Here is a 17815-nt window from a genome sequence, read left to right on the forward strand (position 1 = left end):
GGGAGAGGGAGGTAGTGCCTATATATATTTGTGGGAGGAGGTACTTGAGTCGTGCAGGACTGGTATGTCATCAAAGAACTCAAAGGAATCAACCCATTGTAAATGGGGATATGGCTATAGTTCCCAACAGAACATGTGCAACCTGTGGAAAAGTGTGCCTTTCAGTTGGAGGAATGAAAAGGCATGTCAAAAGAATTCATACTGTGGCACCTGTTCTCTCTGCCAGCCTGCACAGTTGTGCACTATGCAACAGAATGTGCAAATCTATGACTGGGCTCAAGAGTCATAAAAGGGCCTCACATTGCGTCAACAATGACTCATTTCAGGGATTCTTTCTAGCAATAGCTTTGTTTGTATACCAGAAAGCAGCTGCTCTGTATGTATGTATGTGACCTGTCTAATTTATGTATGTAAGGTGTCCAGGCAAGCAGTTGGCCCACTAGGAGTGGGAGGCCCCTCTGTTGTTGTCACATCTTTCTAGGAGAGGGAAACTCTGAAAGAAAATCTTCGACATTGACAATATTTGATGATGTAGATTAGTTCTTCTTTTCGAGTTTATGTTGTCCATGTTCAGAGAATGGGATTGGATTTGTACAAATCCTTTCCTCACTGTAAAAAATCATCATGCACTGGCATCGCTTGAAAAAAAGTAAAAACCTATTACAAGAATGACTGGTCATAGCCTTTGCATGTGTAGGACTTTTGATCAGGCGATGGCAATACTCGAACACGAGTTTGCAACCATCTTGTGTGTGTGTGTGTGTGTGTGTGCATATGCATATACAAGCTGTCTATTTCCACTTGCAAAGTCTTCTCAGAGTCTCTCCATAAGTTTTGTGTGTGTGTGTGTGTGTGTGTGTGTGTGTGTGTGCAGTGTATTAACACATATAAGAGTACTGACCTCTATAATTTTCAGACCATCCAGCAGATACTTCCCAGTATCATTGACCACAGACAACAGATTCTCCTCTTTCATCACCTTCACCACCTCCTCCAACAGGATAACTTTGGCAGGGTCACCAAGCCATGTGTTGTAGATCCTTCCAGGCTGTTGAGATGAAATATAAAAATGATATGCTTCTATTGTAATTATCATACTGCTAGTATAATGTGCATGTGTTTGTGTGCATACGCTCTGTTGTAGAGGTCAGCTGCCCAGCAGATGTGAATGTACCATCAAAAGTCCAGTAAAAAGAGAATATTTATGGTGAATTAATATGGAACTTACTGCTCTTGCACTCTGACTATAAATTCTCATTTATACCTATCATATAGGTGCATTAGGCTATGTACCGACAAACTTATACAAAACCCTAGAAACATTAGGTTTTTCAAAGAAAGAACATGAGATTGATACACATTTTTCAAATCCAATCTATTAGTGATACAGCAAAGTTTTGTAAGTCATTTCAAAGATTTTCCATTAGATTTTGTAGATGACTAGTGTGTATTGACAGCTCAACCAAAACACCTACTCAATCACATGTTTACAAACACTGGGAACTCTCTTAACTAAAAAAGCATTGTTGCTTTATTAATGACCAGCTTGAACTCTGTCAAACACTTAAATGAAACTCAAAGAAAATCATACATACGCACATATATACATAGCATTAATGATGATCCTTGCTGAAGAGAAAACTGTGAGACTGGAAGCAGTCCAGTAACATCAAACACCAAACAAACAAAAAAATGGAGTCTCTACATCAGCAGACCTCAACTTTTTTTGCAAAACAGACTAATTTGATACATGACAATTTCCCCACAGACAATAAAGTACATAAATTAATCATAACACATATAATACTTATAAATTACACTTATAATGCACATATATATATATAACATATGGTGTAGCAGCACCATAGTCAACTGCTACAAAGGTATAGGTGACGCTTTAGATACAAATAATTACAGAGGTATCAAGTTGTTAGATCAGGTAATGAAAGTCACGTAGAGGGTCATAGCCCAACTAATTAGGGAGCGAGTCAGTTTAGATGAGATGCAGTTTGGGTTCGTGCCAAGGAAAAGCACCACTGATGCTATATTTCTGGTAAGACAGCTGCAGGAGAAATACTTAGCCAAGAATAAACCTCTGTACCTGGCTTTCGTTGACATGGAGAAAGCCTTTGACAGGGTCCCCGCGATCCCTTATCTGGTGGTCAATGAGGAAACTAGGGATAGAAGAATGGTTAGTGAGAGCTGTGCGAGCCATGTACGGAGACGCTGTCAGTAAGGTGAAGGTTGGCAATGAGTACAGTGAAGAATTCCAGGTAGAGGTAGGGGTCCACCAAGGTTCACTCCTCAGCCCCCTCCTATTTATCATAGTCCTCCAGGCGATAACAGAGGAATTCAAGACAGGATGCCCCTGGGAGCTCCTCTATGCTGATGACCTTGCACTAATTGCTGAGTCACTATCACAACTAGAGGAGAAATTTCAGGTGTGGAAGCAAGGACTAGAATCAAAGGCCCTTAGAGTCAACCTAGCTAAAACCAAAGTCCTAATAAGTAGGAAGGTAGAAAAAACACAAACCCCTTCAGGTAGATGGCCCTGCTCGATCTGTAGAAAAGGCGTAGGTAGAAACTCTATAACATGTACCCAGTGCAAGCTATGGACACATAAGAGGGGCAGCAATATCAAAGGAAGGTTAACTAGGAAGTTAGTTTTTGTATGTGGCAGATGTTCAGGAGTAATAAACACTGTAAATGTGCAGAAAACAACTTCTGCCACATTGCAGGGAGAAAAACTAGACATAGTTGATAGCTTCTGCTATCTAGGTGACCAAGTTAGTAGTGGGGGAGGGTGCGCTGAAAGTGTAGCTGCTAGAATAAGAATAGCCTTGGCAAAGTTCAGAGAGCTCTTACCTCTGCTGGTGACAAAGGGTCTCTCTCTCTCTCAGAGTAAAAGGCAGACTGTATGACGCATGTGTATGAACAGCCATGCTACATGGCAGTGAAACATGGGCTGTGACTGCTGAGGACATGCGTAAGCTCGAAAGGAATGAAGCCAGTATGCTCCGATGGATGTGTAATGTCAGTGTGCATACTCGACAGAATGTAAGTACCTTGAGAAAAAAGTTGAACCTAAGAAGCATCACTTGTGGTGTGCAAGAGAGACGATTGTGCTGGTATGGTCATGTGGTGAGAATGGATGAGGATAGCTGTGTGAAAGTGCCACACCTTAGCAGTTGAGGGAACCTGTGGAAGAAGTAGGCCCAGGAAGACCTGGGATGAGGTGATAAAGCACGACCTCTGAACATTAGGCCTCACTGAGGCAATGATTTGTGACTGAGACCTTTGGAAATATGCTGTGCATGAGAAGACCCAGCAAGCCAAGTGAGACTGAAATCCAAGGCCTCTGCCAGAGCCAGGGATAGACCAAAATCCAAGGCCTTGCCAGGGATGTAGCCAGTCCACTTATGCGTACCTTTCCTTAATTGGACACTAAACTCGGCTTGCAAAGACCTGTTGGGGCAAGCGAAAGCGAAATCGTGATGGCACCACCGTTCGAGTGTGATCGTTACCAGAGTTGCCTTCCTGGCACGTAAAAAGTCATTCGAGTGAGATCATTGCCAGTGCTGCTGGACTGGCTACTGTGCAGGTGGCATGTAAAATACACCATTTTGAGCATGGCCGTTGCCAGTACCGCTTTACTGGCCTTCGTGCCGGTGGCACATAAAAGCACCCACTACACTCTCAGAGTGGTTGGCGTTAGGAAGGGCATCCAGCTGTAGAAACTCTGCCAAATCAGTTTGGAGCCTGGTGTAGCCATCTGGTTCACCAGTCCTCAGTCAAATCGTCTAACCCATGCTAGCTTGGAAAGCGGATGTTAAACGATGATGATGATGATGATGGTGAATACATATATATGTTTTATCTTTTATTTGTGTTGTGATTTGAAATTAAATCACTAGGTAGGTAGCCAGTTGGATATTATGATCAAACTACAGTAATTTCATGTGATCAGTCTATTAAACAGCCAATCAGCATCAAGTCACCATGTGATTTAATCTTCTAGAATCTTCTTGAGCCCTATCAAAATGCATTTTTTGGCAGTAATTGCAAAATGTTGAAGTAGTCATGCATTGTATCTCCATTCTTGTAACATCCAACTTGTTATGACAAATGGCTGATAGTAGACAGGAATTTTCATCACCATTAGTGCAATTATTTTCCAGTTGTGATGGGCCAACCATAGATTGCATAGATTAATAAGCTTGTTGTAAACTCCAAGCAGTATGTCTCTCCCAGTATTATTATTGATAGTATTTGTTAAAGAGCAACACAGTTAAAACTTTATGTGCCATAATAAAATGTTGATTGTTTGTGGCCGTTGTCAGTTATTTCTTCACACAACACAAGAAATACATTTTCATTCAGCAACTTAACCAGTCATCACCTCAGACCAGACAACAACAACATGACAACCCACTTGTTTCAGTTGTTCGAGTGTGGCCATGTAGTATTGCCTTGAAGAATTTTAGTTGAACTAATCAACCCCAGTAATTATTTTTTTTAAAGCCTGGTACTTATTCTATTGGTTTCTTTTTCTGGACCCCTAACTTACTGGGACTGAAATACACTGACACAAGTTGTCAAGTGGTAGTGTTACACACACACACACACACATGCACATCTCATGCGTGTGTGTGTACAATGGCTTCTATCAGTTTCTGTCTACCATTACATGGTTTTCATGAACCTGAAACTATAGTAGAAGACACTTTCCCAAGGTGTCACCAAGTAGGATTGAACCCAGAAGTATGAGGTTGGGAAGCAAACTTTTTACCACATAGCCACACCCATATCCATAGCCATAATACATACAATAGAATTGCAAAAACGTCTGAATCTGGCGAATAGGGTGGGTGCAGAAACAAAATCATGTTTTTTGCAAGGAACTCATGAGTGAGGAGAGCTCAGTGACAGGGTGCATTGTCATTGTGAAGAATCTAATTCTTTGCTCTCCACAGATCTGGTTGCTTTCACTAAATTTCCTCTGACAATTTTCATGCACCAGCTGATAAATTTTCTTCACATATCCAGGAGTGATGCTCATGGCAGGTCTTCCAGATTGCTCATCATCTTCCAGGGACGTTCTTCTGCTTTTGAAGTACCCACGCAACTCAAAACATTGCCAAAGCATGCTCACTATCTCTGTTGCAGACTTCCCAAATTTAATGCAAAATTTCACATTGGCCTTTTATTCTAACTTCTTCTCCATGACAAAAATCACAGACTACAGGCCTAAACATGATCACAAAAACACAAATTTCACAACTTGTAAAATAAACACAACAATGTCACTTGGCATACTGCCTCATGAAAGTCACTGCTAGCTCTCACTGTGCACACAACCATGTGTGTATATATATATATATATATATATATATATATATATATATATATATATATTTATGTACACTCTGCATTCCACATTATTAGGCAAATCAGCCTTCTCTTGATAAATAAATGTAAATTTGTTCAAAACCATTTGTTTTCCCACTGACTGTTAGCAACACCCATCTGTGCACATTCTGTTAAAATAAATCAGATCTGCTCTGATGAAAACAAACGGTGGACATTATCGTGTAGCAGCAACATTTCTGCTGTCCCAAATTATTAGGAAGGTGCCCAAGTGTCATTATGGATCAAAAACGTGATCTTACCTCAAATGAGGAGTCTACCATTGTGTCAGAGCTTGGAAAAGGTAAAACAACCATAGAAATATCAAAAATACTGTCTGGTCGAGGGGAGACAAAGGTAATTTGAGGGTTGCTTCAAATCATACTTTGTCACGTTTGAAAAGGGAAGTTTTGCAGAACCCATGTCTGACAAGTAGGGAAGTCTTCAAATGTTGTGGCAGGGAAGACGTATCAAAAATTACCAGGTGTCGCCTCTTGAAGCAGGTAGCCAGGAACGTTAAACCTGTTACAAGGCCCCCTCTGAAGGCTGTTCATAATCAGAAGAGACTGAAATGGACAGAAAAATACATGAAAATAGATTTATCAACAGTTCTGTTCACTGATAAATGCTGTGCTACCCTTGACAGACCAGATGGCTGGAGTAAAGGTTGGGTATCGATCAGAGGGAACTGTCCTCATAGTTTGAGATGCCAACAGGGGAGAAGTGGGATCGTGTTCTGGGCTGGCATCATCGGTGGTATGATGGTCAGACCATGGAAAGTCCCGATGGCCTTAAGATGACATTGGAAACATATGTTACCTTCTTAAAGGACAATTTCCAACCGTGATTCAAAAAGCAAAAACCTTCATTCAAGAGAAAGCTGGTCTTCATGCAAGATAATGCCCTGTCTCATGCAGCGAAGAATTCTAAGGAATACCTGCAGCAGATAGGCTTCTCTAGAGGCTGTTTAATGGAGTGGCTGTCTTGTTCCCCTAACTTAAACCTGATTGAGAACCTGTGGAGTGTCCTGAAGAGGTGTGTTTTCCAGGATGGATGGCAGTTTTCAAGTAAAGTTGCCCTCTGGGATGCTATTGTAGATGCTACTCAAAGCATGACACAAAAGGATATCATCACCTTGACAAATTCAATGGATCAGCATGTAAGGCAAGTTATTGCATGTGGAGGATCGTACATCAAACATTAGGAGCTGTATGACATGATAATCCCATGATTATTTTCCTTCAAATGTATTATGTTTACCATTAAATCCTTTATGAATAATTTTTTGTTAAATCTTCACTGTTGAATTAAATAAATGTTTGTTCTGACACAATTATCATTTTTTCATACTTGTCTAATAATTTGTGGTGGTGAAAATGTTGCCCAAACACAAAAATGGCTGTCATTTGTTGGCGTCTGTACAGATCTGATTTATTTTAACAGAATGTGCCACAGATAGGTATTGCCAACAGTCAGTGGAAGAACAGCTGGTTTTGTATGAATATACATTTATTTATTGAGAGAAGGTTGATTTGCCTAATAATGTGGGACATAGTGTATATACAATGGGCTTTTTTCAGTTTTTGTCAATTAGATCCACTCACAAGACTTTGGTTAGCCTGGGGCTATAGTAGAAGACACTTTCTCAAGGTGCCACTCAGGGGGACTGAACTCATAGTCATGTGGTTGGGAAGCAAACATCTTACCACATTGCCACATTTACAATGTCCTTCTTGAACCCACTAGAAACAATGAAAGTAACTCACCTCTGATGGCCTCAGATGTTCCTTGTAAAAAAACCCTCCAGTCAACATTTTCTTGCTGAATGTCACGATATCTGGGGCCTCTTGCAGATTGAAGTGCTCATGGGCCCAGAATTTACCTGTCTGGCCACACCCAGTTTGAACTTCATCCATCAAAAATTGGATATTGTACTATAAGAGAGTGAAACATGAAAGTAGACAGTGTCATCATTTTTGTTATCATTTTATGTCCAGTTTTCCAACATTTCATGAATTGAACAGAGTTATTGAGGCAGATTTTCAGTGACTAGAAGCTCTTCCTGTTGCTAACCCTTACCTATTTCCAAGTAAAGTAATATTTCACCATGGCCTGACATGTTTTTTTCAGAATATTGGAAATGAATGAGACACAAACACACACAAGTGATGGGCTTCTTTCAGTATATATATATATATTTGTGTATATGATTTATATATATATGATTTATATAAATGATTTCAGTATATATATATATTTATATATATGAATTAGTTATGAGGATTCATATATATGATTTAGTTATGAGGATCCATCAAGGCATATCAACATATAGGATGCCAGAAATGGCTAGGTACAATCACATAGAGCTCACAGTGTAATTAAGCAGCATTGTAGACTTCATGTGTTGGCAGGATATGCAAGTATCAAGTACCAAAAATATGGTCTGGCATAGGTATAAAAAAAGTAAGCATAAATGGCATGTAAAATTTATGATAGCTGTTTTGGTGGAATTTTATTTAATGTAAAATATTACATAATAATATACAATCCATCATCATCATCAGGTAAAATTAAATAAAATTCTACTGAAGCAGCTGTCATACATTTTAAACCTGAGATCACATGGTTAAGAAGCAAGCTAATTATCCACACAGCTACACTTGTGCCTATAACAACAATGTTAAAATGTTGTGCTGTTAGAAAGTGGAGAGAGAGGAAAGAATATGTTGTTTATACAAGAGTACCAAGTGTGTAGAAATTTTACCTTCTTTGTAATATCCTGAAGTCCTTGGAAGAAAACAGGTGAGGCATGATTGTCCCCTCCTTCTCCTTGGATTGCTTCTACAGCGACCCCTACCACTGTCTTTCCAGCTTTGTTGTAGTTAAAGATGAGATCTTCAGCCTGAACGGAAGAAACATGATTGGTTAATTTGTATTCACTTAAGGTATGTATGTGTGTGTGTACTGAGGTGTGTATGTATGTGTGTGTGTATGTATGTGTGTGTGTACTGAGGTGTGTATGTATGTTTGTTTGTGAGTGCATATGTGCGTTTGTGTGTGTATATTAGTATATTAGTGTCTGTGTGCTGTAAGTATTTACAATGTGACAATAATTGACAAATATAGAGACATTACCTCTTCCAAACATCTCTGTTCTTCTTCTCTGTTCTCTCTTGTGAATTCTTCCAGTGGATATCTCAGTCGGGGAAATGATGCCATTGGCCAATCCAGTTGAGGGAAATCCAGTTTATGAATCCACTTGGCATGGGTCATATTAAGGGCTCCTGGAGAAATATTAAAAGTAGTATGATAGTGGTGGTGGTGGTGGTGGTAATGGTTGTAGTGGACGTAGTAATGGTGATGGTGGTGGTTGTAGTAGTTTTGGTAGTGGTGGTGGTGTTGGTAGTAGTACAGGTGCCAATATGAAACAACAAACTCACCCATTGTTCGTCCATGTAATGAACCACTAAAAGACAACAATGTCAAATTATTTGGTGAACCAGGATGCTGGCCCTTAATGCACGACTGTAATTCTTCTGTTGTTGGTGGTTTACCATCTCGGACTTTTTTCTGCCAATAGTAACAGCATATGTAGTAGTAGTAGTAGCAGCAACAGTGGTGGTAAAGATTATGATGGTGGTGGTGATAGAGTAGGTGGTGACAGTGGGATTAACAAGTGTAGGGGTAATGCTGGTAATGATGTAAGAGTAGCAGAAGTAGTAGTGGTGGTAGTGATTGTAGTAACAGCATGTAACAGGATGAGACAGTATACAACATGTACAGGATCCAACATGTATGAGAGAGGCTAAGACTCACAAGAAGTGGAAGAATCCTGTCAGTGTCAACAGAATTTTGTGACAGTAGATATAAAAATGATACAAAATACAATGTGACAGGACTTTGTGATACAGCATTTAGTGTGATGGGATTTTGTAACTTCTGTGTTACTTAGTGACATTGGATGCAGAGTGACAGGACTTTGTGACAGTACAGTGTAACTTTGACACTAAATTTAGCGTAACAGAATCTTGTGTCATTGGATAGAGTGACAGTGATCAGAACATGACAGAATACAAAACAATAGAGTACATAATCCATAGATAGCAGAATTGTAACAGGAACAAGTTAGAGTGCAACAGGATATAACTATAAATGTCATGGTGGTGCATTATGCCATTTACCTGATGTGCCATGAACATTAACTTTTGGCTGTTTTCCAGGGAGCAGGAACCACAGGCCATGGTTTGGACAGCATTCAAACCTGGTGGAGCAACCTGCAAATTAAACAAAGACAAACAGTGAAACTGTGTTAACATCAAGTGAGTTTCAGTTGAAACCAGAACTCAAGGACATTGTTGAAGGTTTTTGTTCGTTGGTTGGCAATAATTAATTCAACAGGATGGGTTAACTACCTTGTAACCATAGGAATGGCTCTCGCCATCCCTCTCTCTCTCCTTCTCTCCCTGGCTGGTTGTTGTGCTGGGTCAAAGGTGGGAAGGCCAAGATAGAGTCTCTGTTTGCTCATGACAATATAAGGACATTAAACAACTAGTGAAACATTGTACTATATGTTACTGAGTTATCCTTGATTTGGAGTGAGCAGCTATAAGAATTACAGTAGACAGACTGTTCAAACCCTGCTGGTGATGTTACAATTACCACTTTTTATGTCTTCTATATCATGTTGGTGACGAAACTGGCAACCCCATAGAGCTTGCTCTGTGAGGAGGGTGTTTTTTCTTGCTATTTGGTCCCCCTGCAGGATTAAATGCAAGACCTGTCAAAGGGTGGATGAACTATGCAATAAGCAATTGTCTTTGCTTTGTTATGATACTTATTAAGTCCTTACCTGCTTAAGATAGCAGCTATAAATAACAACTTTGCTGCCTTCTGGCAATACCCACCTAAAGAAAAGGCTGCAGGAGAAAACCCCGAGGATAAATCCCTAAGGCAGTTCAATGTTGCAGACAACCTCATTCTGGCAACTCCTGCAACCCCACTTGGTGTACAGGGGAAATGTGTCACATGGGCAGCTGCGGATTTTCCATGAAAAACTGCCCAGGCCTGCACTCTGGAGAGGACCCTAACCATGGCAGCAAAACACAGAAAGCAGCAGTCAACCGGTTTTAAGCCTGTACATAATTGACATAAGAGTAAAGTGCTAGAGGCTGCTTTCAGCAGAAGGAGAGGCCATTGTGCCTCACTGGGCAGCTAACACTCATCTCAAACTGGGCAGTCCCCAGCCAGTTAGGTGCTATCCTGTCACAGCCCACCTGCTCCACTGGGTGCATGGAGCTTTGGGAAACTAACATCCCAAATTGTGAGCTGTAAACATTGCACCAAGAAAAATGAAGAAACAAACAAGCAAGCAACAAAAAAACCAGCATTCAGACTCAGATGTTGGAACATAAGGACAATGACAACTGGTCTGTCAGAGGACCTTCAAAAAATCAGCAACACATGCAAGACAGCAGTGATCAACAACAAACTGCTTTGACTCTGAGTAGGCATTGCAGCACTCCAGGAAATGAAACTCTCAGACTCGAGGACCCTTCGTGAAAGAGATTATACCTTTTTCTGGAAAGGGAAAGGCACAGATGAAGTCAGAGAGCATGGTGTCAGTTTTGCTGTGAAGAACTCTCTGCTAAAGTTGGTAGAACTCAACAATGACGATTCAGAGGAAATACTCTCACTTCGATTGCACACTTCTGATAGGCCTAACAACCTTATCTTCATAAGACGTCAAGGACAAGTTCTATGATTAACGCTCTAGGAAAATACAGGCAACTCCATATGGAGAACAGCTAGTGCTACTGAGTGACTTCAACGCCAGAGTGGGAGCTGATCACGACTACTGGCCAGGGTGTCTGGGTCAATATGGGGTTGGCAATATGAACAAAAATGCGCAACGGCTGCTTGAGCTCTGCATGTTCCATGGACTATGTGTCACCAACACCTACTTCTAGGTCAAAGCTCAGCACAGGGTCTCCTGGTGTCACCCTTGCTCAGGCACCAGCTAAATTTGATTATCACAAGATGCAACCACCTGAGGAATATTCTGACTCAATATTTTCAGAGTGCTGACTGCAACACAAATCACTCCCTGGTTTGCTGTAATCTCAAACTCCAACCAAAAATGATGCATTGTACCAAGCCCCCAGGTAAGCAGCACATCAATACTACCACAACCCAACAATCAACTGACAGATACATTCCTCATGACACTGGAAAACGACCTTCTTGCAGACCCACCAGAAGTCAATATTCAGCAGGGATGGAACTCTTTCAGTGACATCATCTAGAGCACTGCACTGTGGACCTTTGGGAGGAGGGGGAAAATGACACATGACTGGTTTGAGGCAAATGTGAAAGAACTCAATACCCCCAGGAGGAGAAGTGTGCTGCCCTACTGAAGCATAAACAACAACCCACCAGTACAACGCTGGTGGGTTGTTGTTTATGCTTAAACAACAACGCACCAGTACAACGCTGTAAAGAATAGTATGCATAAGATAGTAAAGCGGTGTGAAAATGACTACTGGTTACAACAATGTGCATATATCCACCTGTTGTTGGCATATATCCACCTGTTGTATCAAGAAAGCCATCAGCCCAAAATAGTTCCACTCAAATCCAGAGCAGGAGAAGTTATCAAAAACAAAAGGGAGCTGCTGCAGAGATGGTTGGAACATTATTCCAAACTCTACACCAAAGGAAAAAAACATCTTGGACAGTGCGCTAGACACCGTAGAGCATCAACTTGTCATGGAGGAGCTGGATGAACTACCAACTGCTGAAGAACTGAGCAGAGCCATTGATGGCTTGCCCACTGGAAAAGCACCATATTTGGATGGCATCCCACCAGAGACCATCAAATGTACAAGGAGAGTTCTACTTAGCCACTTGCTGAAGCTACTGTGTCAGTGCTGGGAGGAAGGATCAGTACTGCAAGACTCGAGAGACTGCAATATTGTCACCTTATATAAGAACAAAGGAGACAAAAGTGACTGCAATGACTACCAAGGCATCTCACTGTTAAGCATCGATGGGAAAGTTTTTTCCCATGTGACTGTAAATAGGCTATAGAAAATTGCTGAGAGGGTATACCCCGAATCTCAATGTAGTTTCTGAGCAAAACACTCCACCATCAACATGATTTCTCTCCAACAGCTACAAGAAAAGTGCCACTCTTTATTACCTTCATTGACCTCACAAAGGCTTTTAACCTAGTCAGTAGAGATGGCCTGTTCAAAATCCTAGCCAAGATTGGCTGTCCTCCAAGACTTCTCAAGATTATTCAATCACTTCACACGGACATGAAAGGCATCGTTCAATTTGATGGCTGTTTTTTGGAGGCATTCAATATACACACCAGCATGAAACAGGGCTGTGTACTTTCCCCCACCCTATTTGGCATCTTCTTTGCAGTCATGCTGAAACATGCATTTGGGACATCAGCTGATGGTGTTTACCTCTGCACCAGGTCAAGTGGAAAACTGTTTAGTCTGTCAAGGCTGATAGCAAAATCCAAGGTGCACCAGGTACTCATCAGAGAAATGCTGTTTGCAGATGATACAGCACTGACAGCGCAAAAATGTAGCATCTCGTGGACAAACTCTCAGAGGTCTCTCAGGAATTCAGCCTGACTATCAGTCTGAAGAAGACCCAAGTAAAGGGTAAAGTGTCAAGCATGCCACCCCCCTTACCATCACCATCAATAACCAAAAACTGGAGGTAGTTCAAATCACTCATCTCGGCTCTACCATTACTGATGACCTCTTCCTGGACCCTGTGATCAATAGGCGAATTGGACAAGCACCCTCGACATTTGCCAGGCTCCCAAAGAAAGTCTGGGGGAAAAAGTGACTGCAAACACCAAAATTGTTGTCTTAGTACACTAAGTGTCTTTGGTACACTACTTTATGGCAGTGAAATGTGGAGCCTCTACTCTAGACAGGAGTGGCATCTCAACGTCTTTCCCCTTTGCAATTTAAGACATATCTTGGACATCAAGTGGACTGATCACATCACTAACACCAAGTCCTCAACTGAGTCAAGATACCCAGCATACACATCTTGCTCCAGTAGCGTCATTTGTGATGGCTTGGTCATGTTCATCGCATGCCAGATGGAAAGATCCCAAAAGACCTCCAGTATAGGGAATAGGCTACTGGCATAAGAGCACGAAGACAACTTCATCTTCGTTTCAAAAATGTCTGTTAGAGAGATATGAAGTCACTTGATCTGGACGTCTTGAGATAGGAGGAAGTTGCAAATGATTGCCCACACTGGAGGCAAATACTGTGAAAGAGACTGAAGAGAGCGGAAGAAAAACAGGTACTCGCCATCAAAGAAAAGTGACAGAAGGAAAAATCAGTAGCACCAGCAGAGAGCTCCTTCAAATGCAGTTGATGTGTGCATGATTGCCACTCCTGTGTGGGCCTGTACAGCCACAACAGATGCTGCACCACCATCAACAGCTGACATGATTTCTTTGGGCACAGATCCATAGCCTCTCGAGACCAAAGGATAGCTACTATATTACATGCATACAAACATCAAATATACATGTACACACACATGTATGTATCTATATACAAGGATGTGTGTGTGTGTGTGTGTGTGTGTACAGGGAGTTGATGCATATTTTCGGACACCTGAGATGTCGTGTTTACAGACACTTATTAATAAAGAATGCCCTTTTAGAGTAAAACAATATAGATATATGCATTATATTCCTGTTGTGATTGCACTCCCTGAGGGTACACATTTCAGTAGTATTTTATAAAAATTTTATTAAAATCATGTGATAGTATTTTTTGGACATTCATTCTTTGTATCGGACAAACATGTTCATTATAACATCTCTTTTTTGTATCTATCAGTCTTGTTTCCATAATTCTACTTATCACTGCTGGTCTGTCACATGCAAGCTGTGACAACATTACAGATATTCTTTATTTTCATGTCTCGCATCCATTCCTTGACTGTTTTTGACATGTGAAAGAGGCAGTTATCCTCTTGGAGGATAAAATTATCTCCCATTTCTTCTTTAATATGGGGAAAGGCTCTTGTTTGAAACAGCTGGATGTAACTTATGCTGTTCTAGCTTCCTTTCAGCCACAAAAATATCTGCTTGGAAAGACCATACCCCATATCATTACTCCAACTTCACCCATTTACCTTTTGCTTGTCACTAATTTATCATTCCTTGACTAAGAGCACCAGCTGTTGGGTCCAGTGAATTTAAATTGCTTCCCATCAGTAAAAATTACTTTAGTAAAATCACCAGAAGTAATTAACCATAATTTTGCACAGTCTAACTTTGCCTTATGTCTTTTGCTTAAATGAATTTTCCTCTTGGCCTTTCCATGCTCATATCCAGTTTTTCAGTATTCTTTGAACTGTTCGAATATTTACATCTATTTCACATTTTTCCTTCACCTTCCATGCTGTTTCCTTTTCTCCAGCTACCAGTACACACGACACAGTCATCTTCATTTGCTTTTGAGTACTCTTCCAAAGCAACTTTTTCTTTCCTCTTTTCTTCTTCCAGTTGTAGTAATTCTTTAACATATATTCCACTGTAGACTTTGGAATCCTCAAATCTTCCTTTGAATTAAAGAAATTATTTCCTTTGAATACATTTTCATATGAAAAAAATTTTTTCTCAGGTAAAAAAAAAAAAGGTTTCTTGAAGGATTATTGGATTATTGCATGTTGCCTTTGCATCAGAAAGTTTGCACAAATAAATATGAAGGGGTTGTCTAAGGTGATGCTAAAGTAAACATTCTGTTATGTCTGAAAAATAATATATAATTTAGATTAAAATATGCAAAAAGGGTTCGCAATATAGAAAAGACTGAAACAAGTATCTTACTTTCAGTCAATTTAAAGTTTGCAAATATGTGCTTAGCTATTCTAAGTAGCTCCATGAAATAAACTTTTGCCAACCTCCCATATATATATATATTACCATTATTATTGTTGTTGTTATTATTACCACCAAAACCACCACCACCACCACCACCACCACCACTACCACTACTACTACTACTACTACTAAGGCGGTGAGTAGGCAAAATCGTTAGCATGCTGGACAAAATACTTAGCGGTATTTTGCCTGTCACTACATTCTGAGTTCAAATTCCGCTGAGGTCGACTTTGCCTTCCATCCTTTCAGGGTCGATAAATTAAGTACCAGTGAAACACTGGGAATCAATGTAATCGACTATCCTTCTCCCCCAAATTTCAGGCTTTGTACCTATAGTAGAAAGGTTTATAATAATAATTATTATTATTATTACTAAGGTAGTGAGTTGGCATGCTAGGGAAAAAGCTTAGCGGCATTTCATCCATCTTTATGGTCTGAGTTCAAATTCTGCCGAGGTTGACTTTGCCCTGCATCCTTCTGGGATCAATAAAATAAGTACCAGTTGAACACTAGGGGTGATGTAATTGACTCATCCCCTCCCCCAGTACTCGTGCCCTTGTAGAAAAATTTGAAACCATTATTACTATTTAAAACAGTTTGATTCAGTCCCATGCAAACTTACAGAAAATTTAAGTCAGATGGGGCAAAATCTGTTTTAAATAATAATATATGTAACTTCCACTAAATGTGTTGCCCACTCACCTATATATATATATATATATATATATATATATACACACACACACACCCCTTCGAACATTGGGCCTCACCGAGGCGATGACTACTGACCGAGACCTTTGGAAATGTGCTGTGCGTGAGAAGACCCGGCAAGCCAAGTGAGATCGTTGCCAGGGCCCCTGGACTGGCTCTTGTGCGGGTGGCACATAAGATGTACCATTCTGAGCGTGACCGTTGCCAGTACCGCCTGACTGACCTTGTAGGATTTTCGAGCGAGATCATTGCCAGTGCCCCTGGACTGGCTCTTGTGCGGGTGGCACATAAAAGACACCATTTCGAGCGTGGCCGTTTTCGTGCGGGTGACACGTAAAAGCACCCACTACACTCTCTGAGTGGTTGGCGTTAGGAAGGGCATCCAGCTGTAGAAACTCTGCTAAATTAGATTGGAGCCTGGTGTAGCCATCCGGTTGCACCAGTCCTCAGTCAAATCGTCCAACCCATGCTAGCATGGAAAGCGGACGTTAAATGATGATGATGATGATGATGATGATGATGATGATATATATATATATATATACACCAATATTCCACATGATTTAAGAATAAAGGCGATTAGATACTGGTTAGAAAAACATTGAGAAGTGATCCCCAATAGATTCACAGTGCCATTTATATTAGACACAGAGTTATTCTAGAAAACAGCACATTCATTTTCAATGGAAAGAATTACATCCAAATTAAAGGCACGGCGATGGGAATGAGGTTTGCTCTCATTTATGCAAACTCTGTAATGGGATATCTAGAACAACAACTTTACCAAGAAGTAGAGGAAAACTATAGCACTGGATTTAGAAATTATATCGAAAACGTGATTGTTTCATAATCTGGACAGAATCTCTAAATATTCTGGGAGAGTTCAATATCCTCCTGAACAACCTACACCCATCTCTCCAATTTACAAAGGAGATGAGTAGTACCAAATTACCATTCCTAGATATAATGGTAATTGAAATGGACACCATCATTACCACAAATATATACTACAAACACATGGAGATACATCAATACCTGAATTTTAAGTCATGCCATCCACCACATACAAAACACATCCCATACTGCCTAGCCAGAAGAATTTGTACCATTGTACAAGAAGCAAATATCAGGAACAAGCACCTAACAGAACTAAGAGAATTTTTGCTCAAACAAAAATACCCGTCTCTACTTATAGAAAATGGCATACAGAAGGTTATAAAAATATCTATACAACAACTGAGAACAACCCAAAGAAGTGGAGAACAGGCACATGTCATACCATTTATAGTGACATACAATCCATGTCACCAGAATATCTTCAACATTGCCAAAGCAGATTTACCAATCATTGCTCAAAGTAATGAATTAAAAGATATAATCACAGATTGAGCTATGGTTCTTAGTAAAAGACAGCCTAAAAACTTGAAAAAATATTAAAGGCAAAGTTTGACCTTAGCAACTAAGACCAATCATTCACTGTATCTAAATGCAAGAATAGCCGATGTGGTACATGTCAATTCAAACATACCAGCCAATATATGAACACAAAAACTGGAAAAATATTTACAAACGCAAATATGAACTGCAAAAGCAGAAATTTAATTTACTGTATCAAATGCCCAAATTGTGAAGACTATATGTAAACCAGACTGGAAATGCACTATCAGAACGTTCATGTGTGCACCGACTGCAAATTAGAGACCCATATGTCTGTCAGATACCTTTGAGTAACCATCTAGCAACATGTGGTCGGAAAATATT

General features: G+C 40.3%; 1 protein-coding gene across 3 annotated transcripts in view; it reads right to left on the bottom strand.

The window, feature by feature from the left end:
• The window catches only part of LOC106882406 (4-aminobutyrate aminotransferase, mitochondrial), a 205254-nt gene that overhangs the window by 47346 nt on the left and 140093 nt on the right, over window positions 1-17815 (bottom strand). For all 3 annotated transcript variants that reach the window (XM_089340566.1, XM_089340569.1, XM_089340568.1), the window contains 6 exons: window positions 9591-9683; window positions 8850-8979; window positions 8545-8693; window positions 8174-8311; window positions 7173-7340; window positions 902-1048 (listed from right to left, as the gene is read on the bottom strand). In XM_089340566.1, the coding sequence (XP_089196692.1) occupies window positions 902-1048; window positions 7173-7340; window positions 8174-8311; window positions 8545-8693; window positions 8850-8979; window positions 9591-9683 (825 nt within the window). The remainder of the gene's footprint in view (window positions 1-901; window positions 1049-7172; window positions 7341-8173; window positions 8312-8544; window positions 8694-8849; window positions 8980-9590; window positions 9684-17815) is intronic.

This window comes from Octopus bimaculoides, chromosome 23, assembly GCF_046866305.1.
Source record: "Octopus bimaculoides isolate indiv1 chromosome 23, ASM4686630v1, whole genome shotgun sequence".
In the NCBI taxonomy this organism is placed as follows: domain Eukaryota; kingdom Metazoa; phylum Mollusca; class Cephalopoda; order Octopoda; family Octopodidae; genus Octopus; species Octopus bimaculoides.